The 16,009-nt window shown below is 35.3% G+C and overlaps 1 protein-coding gene across 12 annotated transcripts in view; it reads right to left on the minus strand.

Moving 5' to 3' along the window:
- Tanc2 (tetratricopeptide repeat, ankyrin repeat and coiled-coil containing 2) overlaps positions 1–16,009 on the minus strand; it is a 463,309-nt gene that overhangs the window by 200,494 nt on the left and 246,806 nt on the right. For all 12 annotated transcript variants that reach the window (XM_063242114.1, XM_063242113.1, XM_063242108.1 and 9 more), the window contains one exon: positions 12,064–12,250. In XM_063242114.1, the coding sequence (XP_063098184.1) occupies positions 12,064–12,250 (187 nt within the window). The remainder of the gene's footprint in view (positions 1–12,063; positions 12,251–16,009) is intronic.

Genomic DNA, 16,009 nt, shown 5'->3' on the forward strand with positions numbered 1-16,009 from the left:
AGCATCATACCACAGTGACATATGTGCACCCATGTTTATAGTAGCACAATTTGTAATAGCCAAATCTTGGAAACAACCTAAATGCCCATCGACTGAGGAATGAAGAAAAAAGATGTGGTGTTTTTATACAATGGAGGACTGGCATTTGAAGTAAATGGATACAATTTGAGACCATATTCATAAGTGAAATATATCAAACACACATGTGTAAATACCATATTATCTCCATAGTGTAAGAAACTAGAAGAGTAAATAAAGGTACAAAATCTATAATCATTAACGTGAAAGGGTAAAAAATTGCTTAGGGCAAAAATTAACTCAGGAGTTAATTTTAAAAAGGAGAAAAGAAAGAAGGGAAAAGAAAAAAGAAACTTGTATAATATACACTTAAGATAGCTAAGATGATTCTGCTACTAATTCTATTAGTTCATGGAACAAACAAACTATTAACATTCACAGGATTAGATCAACTTTGCATGTTTCTATCTCATAATCTGAAGAACTCTTTTGAAGATAATTATGCAAAATAACATTACTTATGTTCCTACCACCTTATTTTAAAAGTCTATATTGTCACTGTTTTCAGCTCTTTGTTGTTACTCGTCTTTTGTTTTTTATTTTCTCTTAATGTTATGTTTTTCTCTCTAATACCGAAAGGATAGGTATATATTTATAGGCTTATACACACCTACACTTGACCTAAAGAGTTTACAAGAATTGATTTTCTTATGTGTGATGGTATGAATAGCTACTTTGAAGGAAAAGATAGCCATTGCTGATTTCCTATCATCCTGTTGTGAAGTCCAGTAATACTTTTATTCTTGTTTTGATTGGTTTTAGTCTGTTTTGTATTATTTAATTTCAATATATGTGAAGGTATGGACAGCTATTTTGAAGATAACACGAGACACTATGGTAGACATTATTGATTTTCCTATTATCTGATTATGAAGGCTTGTAATGCTTTCATTCTTTTATTTTGCATGCTTTTATGCTATTTTTGTCTGGTTTCAAATCATTGTATGTGAAGATATGGACAAGTATTCTGAAGAAAACAAGAGACATTAAAGTAACCACTGTTGATTTCTTGTCTTGTTTTGAAATCCTGTGTTGACTGCATTGTTTTGTTCTGATTTGGTTTTTTTTTTCCCTTTTGTTTTATTCTGTTTAAATAAAAAATTTTAAAAAAAGAATTACAGCAGACTTCTCAATACAAACCTTAAAGGAAAGGGCAGCATGGAGTGAAGTGTTACAAGCCCTAAAAGAAAACAACTTCCAGGGCAGATTGATACATCTGAAAAAATTGTATCTTTCAAAATAGATACAGAAGTAAGACATTTCCATGACAAAAACTATTTAAAGAAATTAATGAACACCAATCCAGCAACTGAAAAAAATTCTCAAGTATGTCCTAGAAAGAGACAATGAAGCTAACAATGCCAAAAGATCTAACAGAATGAATGCATCAGGCAGGTTAAACAATTAGGTAGAAGGGAAAGAAAAGGAATCAGCTGTAGTAAAATAATACAATGACAGAAATATATCAGTATCTATTAATTATCACAATCAATGTGAATTGTCTCAATTAGTCAATTCAAAAACACATATTGGCAGAATGGATCAAGAAATAAAATACATTATTTTATATACAACAGACATATTTCACTCCCCCAAAATTTACAGACTAAAAAAATTAAAGGATACAAAACAATATTACATGTAATAAAAACCTGAAAACAAGCAGAAATAGGTATCCTATTTTGAGATAAAGTGGACATTAAGTGAAAACTGACCAGATTAGACAAAGACGGTCACTATACAGTACTTAAAGGAAACATTCATTAGGAAGAGATTACAATTATAAACATATTCACCAATAAAGGTGCACCTAATTTCAAGAAATGAACACTACTGGACATAGGTCATCAGAGAAACAGTAATACAACTATACTGGGGAACTCAATACTCCATGATCACAAATATATCAACTAAACAAAAAAAAGCCACAAAGAAGTATCAGAGTTGAATATATGGACTTATAAGTTTTACAATGGGGTCCCATTGTAATCTCTATTTTTCACTGCTGGGTGTAATTAATTCAACCACTTGATGGAAAATAGCTAACAACTTATGGTTCATGCTGCATGATAGAACAATCATGCACATACCACTGGTGATTCAAACTGGTGGGACTGTGTTAATGAATGTATACAGGGTTGTTCCATCCAACAACAGAATACACATTCTTTTTGGCAGTACATGGAACCTTCCCCAAAATAGACCACAAACTAGCCAATAAAACATGCTTAAGTAAATGCAAAATAATTCAAATTTTATCATGTATATTATCAAATCAGTGCAATCAAACTAGAAATCAATGGTAAGAGAAACCACAAATATGCAAACACACGGAGATTAAACACTCTTTGTTTGTTTGTTTGTTTGTTTTTTCGTTTTTATCGGTACCAGGGATCGAACTCCCAACTGCCTGCTTTCAAGGCAGGCCCTTATGCCACTGAGCTAAATCCCCAGCCCCTAAACACACTCTTGAATAATCAATTGGTCACAGAAGAAATTCAGGGAAAAATAAGGCAGTTTCTAGAATTAAATGATAATACCAATATAACATGCCAGAATTTATGGGACACAATTAAAGTAGTCCTTAAAAAGGGAAGTTTACAACTGTAAGTGTCCATATCATAAAAACACTGTTAGCCTAAATAGATAATCTAATGATACACCTCAAGGTCCTGGAAAAAGAACAACAACCAAAATCCAGAACTACTACAGGAAAAAAAAATCAGAGTAAATCAATGAAATGAAACAATAAATCAATGAAATGATAACAACAAAAAAACCAAAGAATCAAAGATGAGTTCTTTGAAATGATAAATAAAAGACAAACCTTTAGCCAATCTTAGCAAAAAGAACCCCAAAAAACAAAACAAGCACAAATCAATGCAATCAAAAATGAAAAAGGAGAAATCATAACAGACAAGATCCATAAAATTACTAAAAACTACTTCACAAACCTACACACCAATAAATTGGAAAACCTGGAAGAAACGGAGATTCCTACTAGTACATACAAATTGTCAAAACTCAACCAAAATCTTAAATAATCAACAAGAAGTGATGAAACAAAAGTGATGAGAAACTACCACCTAAGAAAAGCCCAGGGTCTGATGGATTTGGTGCCAAATTCTATAAGAACTTCAGAAAAGATATAATGTCAATATTCCTCAAATTCTTTAATAAAATTGAAGGAGAAAGAATATTTCTAAAATTATTCCTGAAAGCTACTATTATCCTGACCGAAAAACCAGACAAAGACCCAACCAAAAAAGAAGGTCAAAGAAGATGGACATTTAATGAGCCTAGATACCAGAACTTCAACAAGATATTGGGAAGCAAATGCCAACAAAGCATCAAAAAGGGTATATACCATGGCCTAGTAGGCTTCATTCTAGTGATAAAAAACATGGTTCAACATATGCAAATCAATATAATCCATCACATTAAACAAATGCAAGGACAAAAAAAAATAACATGGCATCTAAGTTGATACAGAAAAAGCTTTTAATAAAATACAGAATCCTTTAATTTTAAAAAGCCTGGAGAAAACAGGTATAGAAGGACATGATTATCTCCATTTGATAAAAGTCATTTATGAGAACCAACTGTTAATATCATAAAAAGTGTGAAAAATTTAAAGGATTCTTTCTAAAATTGAGAAAAAGACAAAGACAACCACGATCATTACTTCTCTTTAATACACTCAGAGCATCAGGAAAGAGAAAGAAATAACAGAGAAACATAGGCAAGAAAGAAGTGCAAGTATCACTATCACAAGATAATATGATCCTCTACTTAGAAGACCCAAAACACTCACCAAAAGACTCCTAGAGAAACTAAATTCAGCACTGTAGCAGGATACAAAATCAACACACAAAGATAGTAAATGAATGAGGCTCTAGAAAAAATAAAATCAGAAATAATTTCTCAGATAGCTACCGAGATAGTGACCACAATGAAAGACATGCACAGTGACTTTAGAACAGATACAGATAAAAAATAGAGGAGCTTAGGAAAATGATGGAAACCATGAATACAAACACAAGAAAGATGCAGAATCCCTAAAACAGATTCAAGGTGACATTCAGAAGATTAAACATCCATTGAAAATATCTGCAGCAGAATGAGCCAAAGATACAGAAGACAAGCTTTTGGTTAGTGATCATGAAAAGACAGATTTCTTAAAAACAGAAAGGGAGCACAAGAAATCATTCTATCATACTAGATGATGCAAGGAAGATTAACCTAAGATTGCTTGAAGTTCATAAAAAAGCAGGAGATTGCTCAAGTGACATAAAAAACCTGTTCACAGACAACATAAAGTAAATTTCTCTGGAAGAAAAAAAGAATTTGATATACAGTTAAGTGAGGGATACAGAACTCCAATTAGCAACAACAACAACAATAATAATAAACTACAGCCAGGCATATCATCATAGTCATGCCAAAAATTCAATACAAGAATAAAATATTTAAAGCAGTTAGAGAAAAGAAATAAATCACCTATAAAGGAAAGCCCACTAGAATCCCAGCAGATTTATCAACACAAACCCTTAAATCAAGGACACCATGTAGTGAAATATTGAAAGCCCTAAAAGAAAACAATGTTCAACTCAAATTGAGGTACTAAGCATAACTATCTTTCAAAAGTGATAGAGAAATAAGATACTTCCATGAAAAAGAACATCTGAGAAAATTCATGAACACCACACCGACACTCCAAAATGTACTAAAGGACATTGTAGAAAGAAGGAAGACTACAACTCCAAACTCCAACAGAAGGAATCCAACAGGCAAGGCAAACAATTAAGGAGGGAGGAAAAGAAGGAAGAAAGAGAAATAAAGGGACACAATAGGAAAACAACATGACAAGGATAAGTCAATCATATCAGTTATAATCATCACTAATCAACTATTTAGTTCACTAATCAAAAGAAACAAACTGGCAGAATGGATCAAGAAGCAAGATCTCGGGGCTGGGGATTTAGCTCAGTGGCATAAGCGCCTGCCTTGCAAGCCAGCAGTCGTGAGTTTGATCCCTGGTACGGATAAAAAAAGGAAAAAGGCAAAAAAAAAAAAAAAAAAAAAAAAAAAAAAGAAGCAAGATCTCAATGATAAGCTGCATAGAATAAACATGTTTCATTTATAAAGAAATTCATATACTGAAAGTCAACAGATGGAAAACAATATTCCATGTAACAAGAACCCAGAAAATGGGTAATCATTTTCTTTGCAGACAAAGTGAATTTTAAACCAAGACTGCCTGACAAAGGAGTTCACTACATCATTGTAAAGGGAATAATCCAAGGGGAAGAGATAACAGCCATAAACATATATATGCACCAAATATTAGTGCACCTAACTATATAAAAAAGTATTAATGCACACAAAAAAATCAAATAAGCACTAGTACAATTGTATTTGATGATCTCAATACTCTACTTTCACAAAAAGGTCAACTAGGCAAAAAAAAAAATAATAATAATCCACAATGAAATATTACAACTAAACCAAACTTTTGAACAAACGGACTGAGTAGATATATGAAGAGCATTCCACCCCACATTAAAATACACATTCTCCTCAGCTGCACATAGATTGTTTTCCAACACTGATGACATACTAGTTCCTGGAACAGGCTAAAGTAAATGCAAAAGAACTAAAATTGTCCCATGCATATTATCTGACCACAGTGCAACGAAACTGGAAATTGATGGAAAAAGAAGCTACAAGAAACTCATGAACATATAGAAATTTTTAAAACCCATTTAACACACAGAAATTAAATAATATCCTCCCGAACAACCAATTGTTCACAGATATAATTAAAGAACAAATTAGAAAGATTTTGCCATTAAACAATAATAACAATACTACATACTGGAACACAATGAAAGCAGTCCTGTGAGAGAAATTTATAGCAGTTGATACTCATATTAGGAAAAGAGAGCGAGCTCCAGTAACCAATTTAATGTTAAACTTCAAGCTTCTAGAAAAAGAAATACAGCATAAGCCCAAAGCTTATATGATGAACAAAATTACAAAGATCAGAGCAAACTAATACAATGGAGACTAAAAAACAAAAACCCCAATGAATGGAGGAAATTAGTTCTTTGAAAGAATAAACAAAATCAACAAACTCTTACGCACCTCATCAAAAAAAGGAAAGACTCACCTCCATGCAATTAGGAATAAAAAATGTAAAATCACAATGGACTCTGTAGAAATTCAGAAGATCATCTATATTTACTTTGAGAATTTGGATTCTAATAATATGGAAAATACATAAGAAATAGACAGATTCCTAGATACATATGAATTACCAGAGCTGAATCAAAAAGATATAAAAAATCCTAGATGAACCATTATCATTGTGACTGAAAATGTAATTAAAATCTACCAACAAAGGAAAGGCCAGACCTTGATAAATTCAATGCTAAATTCTACAAGACACTAAGAAAGAGAAAGAGAGAGAAAGAGAGAAATATTTAGAGACCTAATACCACCACTACTCAAACTCTTAAATTCATTTCTAGAAGAAAGCATTACCCTGATACTAAAACCAGAGAAGGACCCAAGTAAGAAAGAGAACTACAAGCAAATCTCCCTAATGGTCACAGATGCAAAAGTCCTCAAGAAGATACTGGCAAAATGCAGCAAATCATCAAAAAGATTATACACTGTGACCCAGGAATGCAAGGATGGTTCAGCTTACATAAATCAATACATGTAATACACCTCATTAACAGAGCCAAGGACAAATTATATGATCATTTCAATAGATGCAGAAAAAGCTTTTGACAAAATTCAACAACTATTCATGATAAAAAACCCTACAGAAAACTGTAATAGATGGTCTTTATCTCAACCTGATAAAAGCCCTTTATGACAAACCAATATAGTAAACAGACACAAACTGAAAGCTTTCACTTTAAAATTGGGAACAAGGCCATTCACAGACTGTGGGGGAAGAGAACAAGAAGTCACAAAGAAGAAAGCCCTTCCTTTGAATTGGTGCCATGTACAGGCAGCGATGAGGACAGCCATACGCCAGCCTTTTACTGTGAATCAGTGCCAATCGTGAACTGTGGAGGAAGAGAACAAAAAGTCATGAAGAAGCAAGGCCTCCCTGCGAATTGGCACCATGCACGGGCCAATGGAGGGACAGCCAGATGCTAGCCTTTTCCTGTGTGTCATCACCATTTAAGGACCATGAGGGAAAAGAACAAGAAGTCAACAAGAAGCATGACCTCCCTGAAAAAACCGGCACCATGTGCAGGCTGCTGGGGGGACAGCTAATTGCCAGCCTTTCCCCGGTATTAGATGCCATTCAAGGAATGTAGGGGAAGAGAACAAGAAGTCACCAAGAGGTAAGCCTTCCCTGTGAATTGGCACCATGTGCATGTCACTGAGGAGACATCCAGATGCTGGCATTTTCCCATCAGTCAGTGCCATTCAAGGACTGTGGGAGAGGAGAGCAGGAGGTCAACAAGAAGCAAGCCCTCTCTGCAAATTGGCCCTATATGTGACCACTGAGGAACAGCTTTTCCTGTGAGTTGGCACTATTTGTGGACTGTGGGGGAAGATAACAAGAAGTCACCAAGAAGCAAGCCCGCTCCGTGAATTGGTGCCATGAGCAGGCTACTGAGGAGACATCCAGATGCTGGCCTTTTCCCAGGGGTCAGCATCATTTGCAGACTGTGGGGAAGGAGAATGAGAAGTCAATAGAGGCAGGCCTTCATGCTGAATCAGCACCATGTGCGGGTCATTGGGGAAAGAGCCAGGTGCCAGCCCTGTTAGCACAAGGGCTAGAAAAGAAGAAAGGCCGCCACCCTAGTAAGTGACCAGATGATTTGGAGAAACATAGACAGTGACGATGGCTACTGAGGTGGAATACAAGTCAGTGCTTGTGGTATTTAGTGTTTTGCTGACTTTGCAGGTCTTCAGCTGGTGGTCTGATCATCTATTCAGAGGATGGATACACACAGTATAGCACCTGTATAGGATCTCCTTCTGAGGATAGTGGCCACTGTTGATTTTCTATGGGCTTGTTTTGAAGTCTTGTATAATTTTCACTGTTTTGTTAGGTTGGATTATCTGATGGCATTGGGCAGCTATTCCAAAGAGAGCAAGATATATTATGGTAGCTATTTTGTATTTACTGTTCTTTTGTTTTGAAGCCTTTATTGCATTGTTTTGTTTTTATTGGTTCTAATCTGTTCTGTTCTGTTTGATTTTTTGCTATGTCTGAAAATATCTGTAGCTATGCTGAAGAAAGCAGGAGGCATTATGATAACTATTGCTGATTTCCTATTGTTTTGAGATCCTATGTCACTTGCACTGGTTTGTCTCAATTGGATTTGTTTTATTTTGCTTTTCTTGGTTTTATTCTCTTTAAAATAAAATAAAATAAGGAACAAGGCAAGGATGTCCATTGTCACCACTGTTATTCAATATAGTTCTGAAAAGTTTAGCCAGAATGATTAGATGAAAGAAAGAAATAAAAGGAGTAACAACAGAAAAAATGAAGTTAAATTATCCTTATCTGAAGATGACCTGATGCTCCTATTAAATAGAAGACCCCAAATTCCACCAAAGGCCATCTCGATTTAATAAGCAAATTCAGTAACATAGTTGGATACATAGTCAACACTTACAAGTAAATAGGCTTCCTGTACATGAGTAACAAACTAACTGAGAGACAAATTAAGGCAAAAACACCTTTCACAATAGCTTTCCCTGAAAATGAAATGCCTTGCAATCAATCTAATGAAGAAAGTATAAGATCTCTACACTGAAAACTACAGTACTCTGAGAAAGGAGATTGTAGAGGATATCAGAAAATGGAAAGATAAACCTTGCTCTTGGGTGGGAATAATCAATATAGTAAAAATGGCCATATTTCCAAAACTGTTATTTAGGTTTAATACAATTCTGATTAAAGTTCCAACAGGATATCTCATAGAATGAGAGAAAATCCTAAAAATCATTTGGAACCAGAAGAGACCTGGACAGCAAAGGCAATTCAGGGCAACAAAGGAAAGCCAGGGGGCATCATAATCCTAGACTAGAAATTATACTATAAAGTTAATGTGATTAAAAACAGCATTATACTGGCAAAACAAACAAAGAAAGAAAAAACAAAACAACAGTCTTGAGTCTCAGTGGAACAGATTATAAGACATGAAACAACTCCATGCACACTTAGTCACCCTATCTTTGGGAGCCAAATACATTCACTGAACAAAGATAGCCTCTCTAATAAATGGTGCTGGAAAAATTGGCTTTTCACATTTGAAGATTAAAACTGGACCCATATCTTTCACCAAACACTAAAGTTCAAGTGGCTCAAAGATCTAAATATTAAAACAGGAACATTAACTCTGCTGGGAGATAGAATAGGTAGAACTCTTAAAAGACACTGGTATAGGCAAAGACTATGAACAATGCTCTGATGGCACAGGAACTATCACGAAGAATCAACAACTGAGATCTCATTTTATTAAAAGCTTATGCACAGCAAGAGAAACCACCAATAAAATGAAGCCACAGCTCACAGTTCGAGAAAAAATGTTCGCCAGCTGTTTCTCAGACAAAGGATTACTATTGAGAACACATAAAGAACTAAAAAAAAATCAGATGCCCTTTCAATTTAAATGCCCAATCCAAAAATGGCATCTCAGATGAATACACACTTCTCACATGAAGAAGTACAAACAGCAAATAAATATATTAAAAAATGTTAACTGTCACTGGTTCCATGTGACCCACCTATTCCATGTCTGAGTATTTTCTATCATACCACAGCAATATATGCACACATATGTTTACAGTGGCACAGTCTGTAATAACCAAATCTAGGAAACACTCCAAATATCCATCAACTGGTGAATGGATAAAGAAGTTATATATATTTTTAATATAATAGAGTACTATTCTGCATAAAGAAGAATAAGCTTGAGACATTCCTAGGTAATGAATGCACCTTTTTTTTTTTTTTTTGGGTGCTTTTTCCTAAAGTTAAATGGATGCACCTTGAGGCCAAACTCTTAAGTGAAATAAATTGAACACAAACGTATAAATAACACATTGTTTCTCAGACATTTGAGAAAAAGGAAACATAAATAAGGACCACAACATGTATTATATATTGTGAAATAGGAAGAAAATATTCAAACAGAGAGGGGAATAAGGAAGAGGGGACAGGGAGAGCAAAAGTGAAACCAAGGTGAGAAAAGGAGTAAAAAATGGAAACAAAGCTTTGGAAATGGTAAGAGGAGAAGGGGTTGAAGAGAGATTAGAGGAACAAGAAAAAAAAAGGAATCAAGTTATATGATGTAGAAGTATATCATGTAGAAGTATACATATATCATGTAGAAGTATCAAAATACCAACAGGATTCGTTACAGATACAGAAAAAAATCCAAAAATCCATATGGAATCAGAACAGATGAAGAATAGTGAAAGCAATCCTTGGTAACAAAAGCCAAGCAGCACGCATCACAGTTTCAGATTTGAAGTTACATTACAAAGCTACATTTAAAAAAAGTATATGGTACCAGCACAAAACAGACATGTGGATCAATGGAACAGAATATGGAAGAAGAATCAACCTCAGATACACTCAGTGATTTGCTAAGGGGCCAAAAAAGTACACTGGAGGAATGGCAACTTCTTTAATAAATGGGTCCTGCGAAAACTGTATATCTACATGTAGAAGTTGAATCTAAATCCACTTATCACACCAAGTGTAAACAAAAATCAAAATAGATCAAAGATCTAAATATGAAAATAAATAATCTGCTGGCAGATAAAATAGGCACAATTGTTGAAGACACAGACATAGGCAAAGGCTTTCTGTATATAACCTCAGTGGTACAAGAAATAATACTGATAATCAAAAATTAAATCATATCAAATTAAGAGATTTGAACACCAAGGAAAATTCCACAGTGACACATTTGACAGAATGGGAAACAAATATTAACCACCTATTCCTCAGAAGACTGACACCTAGAATATATGAATTTAACAAAACAAACGAGAACTCCCCCAAATAAAAGTCCCAAACAAAAAAGGGCAACCAAAATGAAAGGACACATCTCAGAAGTAAAAATGGCCAATAAAAACAAGAAAACCTGATCATTAGGAGAAATGCAAATTAAAACAACATTGATATTCTATACCATTTTGTTTCAGAAAGAATGGCTATCATCAAAAAATCAAGTAATAACAAATGCTAGCCAGGCTGTAGGATAAAAAGCAAACTTTCTACATTATTGGTGTGAATGTAAACTAATACAATCAGTAGGAAAACTAGTATGGAGATTTCTCAAAATGCTAAAACTATCTGACATAGATCTTCCCCTTCCAGGTATCTTCCCAAAAGATTTATACACTCATACCCATTTTATAGTAGAATAAGTTATTGCACTTAAATTTTTTAAATGGCCTATGTGCCTATCAGTAGATGAATGGAAAAATGAAAATGAGTTATTTACATTCAACAGAGTACTACTCTTCCAAAAGAATAAACTTGAGGCAACTGTAGATTAATGGGTGCAGCTTGAGACAATAATGTTAAGAGAAATAAATCAGACACATAAACTTAAATATCACATGGTTTTTCTTATGTGAGACACCCAAAATACAAATAAAGAACAAAGTAAAAGATAGATAATATGAGGAAGATCTTTTTCAAATCAGAAAGGGAACAAAAGAAGGTGAGAGGAGAAAGTGTGTGTGTGTGTTGGGGGGGGGGACCTGAAAAAAAAAATGGAAATAGAGCTTCCCCAAATGAGAAGAGGGCCTGAGAGTTTAAAGGAGCAAGGAAGAATGAGAAGTGTGGGGGATGACAAAAGAATTAAGATGTGTTGTATACATATACCAAGTCCCCATGATAAATGTAATCATTATGTACCACAAACCTGTAATAGTAAAAAAAATTATTTAAAAACCATAAAATGATTAATATAAAAACCAACTTACCAATGATGCCACTATCTCTGCTTTCAAGAGTGGAAGTTGGACTAGTGACAGCCCCATAGCTACAATCCTGCACAGTTGCATTGGTACTGACTGGTGGGAGAGTAGAGCAAGGGCTACTGGCTGGTGGAGAGGCAGTGCTGCTGGTCAGAGTGGAACAGGGACTTATCCGTTGAGTGATTGCTGAAGTCTGAAAAATGAGAAGCAAGTAAAGTAAGTTAAACTGATCAGTTGTTGAAGATATAATCTTATAGCAAAGTAATATCTTGACCAAAAGAAGTATTCCATAGGTATAACTTTTATATCTACCAGGTTCTATTTGTTTTTGCTTTTCATGGGGAGATCTACAATTAAGGTGAAATTTGATGAACTTAGCATAAGCAAAGACTGTGACAGGACCAGACATTGCCATTTACTAACTGAATATAGAAATTTCTCATTAAGCACAAATTCTCCTTGCTATTTCAAACTGATAAGGTTTTCAAAGGGCTTACAACTATGTTCCATTAATAATTTTCTTTGGTAGGATAAAGATGCTGAGTTCAATATCTGGTATAAAAAAAAAAGGATAACATACATTTGATGTATGTTCAACTAAGCATAAGTGACATTCTCATTAGCCTAAAACTAAATAAATCCTCTCAATCATATTAATAATATTAGGATTAGGATATTTTAAAAAAACATAATAAGCAAAGAAAATACACAAATTTTAATATGTATCTCTCCAAAAGAGAAAGAAATATCAGTTTCTTTGTAATCTCCATTTTTATAAAATGCTGTCAATATATTAGACCAATTTTTAAATAGGTATGGAGGAGAATCACCTTTGAGATGTAAAAACTGTAAGATGGAACAAGTATGAACAATCCTAACAGTTAAGAAACTACTGAGAGAAGAAGTGATCAGTAGAATGTAATCTAAAACTTTTTGTCTTTTGCAGAAAAATGATGTACGTTAACTTGCTTACTTTAGATTCTGTTATCATAATCACTATCCTGAGGACAACATTATCATAGGATCTTCCAAAACAAAGTCTATTTTTGACAGTATTGTATTTAGCTCAGAAGACAATCACTATGAAAGTCACAAAGAATATTACTATCTTCATTTAAGAAATGTGAAAATGACAAAAACAAAAAACAAATGTGAAAATGATATCTTTAAAAATAGGAAAGCAATAAAGTAATTTTCCTATAAATCATGCAGGTTTGCATATAATTATATGCTAATTTTACTACAGACTATATTTTTACTTTTTTTGGTATTAGGGATCAAACTAACAACCCTCATGCTTGCCAGGCAGGCACTTGTTCTGTTGAGCTAAATCCCTGGCCCAATATTCTTATACTTTCTATTTATATGACATTTAAAAGCTTTCAAAGTATTTTTATATTTATGAACTAATTTGATTCTCACAACACTTGTCAGGTATATTACACTAGAGAAGTATGGTGCAGTTGTTAAGAACACAGATTATAAAAGCAGACTGTCTGAAGTTGCACATCATTCTATTAATTTCTGGCAATGCTTCCATTTCTTATCTGAAAACTGGAATGTAAATATATTATACCAACCATACTTGGTTGTGAAGAAGCCTAAACAAAATAATACAAGAAGAGTGAGAGATGTAGGTTAAGGGTAGAGCACATGCCTATCATGCTTAAGACCCTGGAATATATCTCTAGTACTGAAAAAAAATGCAACTAAATCGTTTATCAGTAAGCATTTAATAACTGTCAGCCACAATTACTCAGGAGAAAACTGAAGCTCAGAGACAGTAAGTTGCAGGTAAAAATTTGTAAAATGGTAGGTGACAGAATTAGAACTAGAACATTTTCTACTTCCTGATTCAGTCTTTTTGTTATATATTACCTTAATTATATTAAGTCAAGATATTGCTCATTTACTTATTTAAGATTCTTTTACTCAGTAAATTTATAAGTAAGGGAAACACACAGACTTGTAACTTTATTCAGAAATCACTGACATATTGTGATATGAAGAACCTCAAAAGCAAAAAGCAGAATTTTATCATCTGAAGAAACGCTGCTTTGTAGAATGAAAGAATGAAGTTCTAAGAAATATTCATGCTGTTCCGGGAGAACATGGCGGACAGATAACAGCAGCTACGGAGGCTCTCTGAAAGACTCGGCTCGTAATTCAGGAATGGTGCGGAGTAAGGAGTCATAAGCAGGTGGAGATATGCTCTGCTGACCCAGGAACGAACTGAGATGAGAGAAACCAACTTGGAATGCAGTCCTGGTGCTAGAACAGGAACAGAAAAGCCTCAGTGTGAAGGCTGGAGCCCGCGCCATTGGAAGCCTGGATTTGGGTTTCCCGCCGTGGGGCGGCTGCGTCTACATCGGCTCGGCAGGGAGAGAGACGCGCGGAAGCTCTGAGAACGGGAATTGGTGAATGGAGTTGAGAGCGGGATGGGTGTGGAGCCGTGCACTGACTTGTGGTGAGGTGAGTGAGAGAAACTGACACTCTACCACAGTTTGACTCCAGCGGAGGACATTCTGGGACTGGGCAGACTTGCGGGAGCAGGGCGCTGTGGCGACTTCAGCCATGTATCCCCCTCTCAAGTGGGATTTGTGAGAAGTGCCTAGCCTACGTGACGCTGCTGGTGGACCCAGTAGGCTAGCCCAACCCAGATCCCAGAGCCTGAGGGTGGCCTGGAGGGGCGGGCCCCTCGTAGGCTGGCTGATCTGCAACTTCCTGGTGTGCTACGGTGGGCGGGAACACCTAGCCGGTGCAATTTGATCAGGCTGTGGCTGACAGGGAGGGAAACTGGGCCTCCTATATAAGCTTGTATATATAAGGAACAAAGAATATGGGAAGAGGCAGCAACAAAAAAAGCTCCTCGGCCCCCAATCCTGAGAAACAGGCAATAGCGGACACCGCACCAATAGACATAAAGCGCCATCTAGAGAGCCTCACAGATCAGTTCAGGAATGAAGTTATCAATGACCTGAAGCTAGAAGTAAGCAGAATAGTTAGAGAAATGCTAAGCACCACCCAGGAAAAAACAGATGGTGGAATTGAAGAAGAGAAAAAGAGGGGAGAATTGTTTGATGGAGAAAATAGAGAAAGCATAGAATATGTGAAGCAGGTTCAAAGGGACTACCAGGAAACTAAAAACTCTATCGAAAACTGGCATAACAGCTTGAAAGAAACTAAGGACAGACTATCTGAACTGGAGGGCAGATTTGTAATATGGGAGAATGAAATAAAAAACTTCTTAAAAGTAACAAAGAAACAAACAGCAATAATACAAAGTCAAGAAGATGGTAAGAGGATCCATAACTTAAGAATTAAGAACATAAAAGAAGAAGTAGGGACACAAACAAATGAACCACAAAAGCTACTCACAGAAATAATCCAGGAGAATTTTCCTAATTTAGCAAAAGGTAAAGATACTCAGATGTATGAGGCATAGAGGACCCCAGCCACCTACAACCCAAACAGAGCAAAACCCAGGCATATAATAATCACAATTCCAGAAATTCAATACAAGAACAGAATATTAAAAGCTGTCAGAGACAAGAAACAGACCACTTACAAGGGAACACCCATCAGAATTACAGCAGATTTCTCTGCACAAACCATCAAATCACGAAGAGTGTGGGGGGAACTAATTCAAGCTTTGAAAGATAATAATCTCCAGCCAAGACTGAGATATCCTGCACAACTGTCCCTGGAAATTGATGGGAAAACAAGGTGCTTCCAGGATAAAGAGGAACTGGGGGAATTTGCAACCACCAATTCAACTCTACAGAGAGAATACTCTGAGAGAATACAGGATATTCTAAAAAAGAAAAATACAAAGAATCCAGAAATAGTGGCGGGGAGGCCACAATGAATGGAGCAGAGAACAAAATGAAGAAGACAAACTGACAACTAATGACAGAAAAAGAGCTCAACAGAAATGAGGCAGAGAAGAGTG

Source organism: Cavia porcellus, unplaced genomic scaffold, assembly GCF_034190915.1.
Source record: "Cavia porcellus strain 051 isolate PalLab524CR breed Dunkin Hartley unplaced genomic scaffold, mCavPor4.1 scaffold_32, whole genome shotgun sequence".
Classification (NCBI taxonomy): domain Eukaryota; kingdom Metazoa; phylum Chordata; class Mammalia; order Rodentia; family Caviidae; genus Cavia; species Cavia porcellus.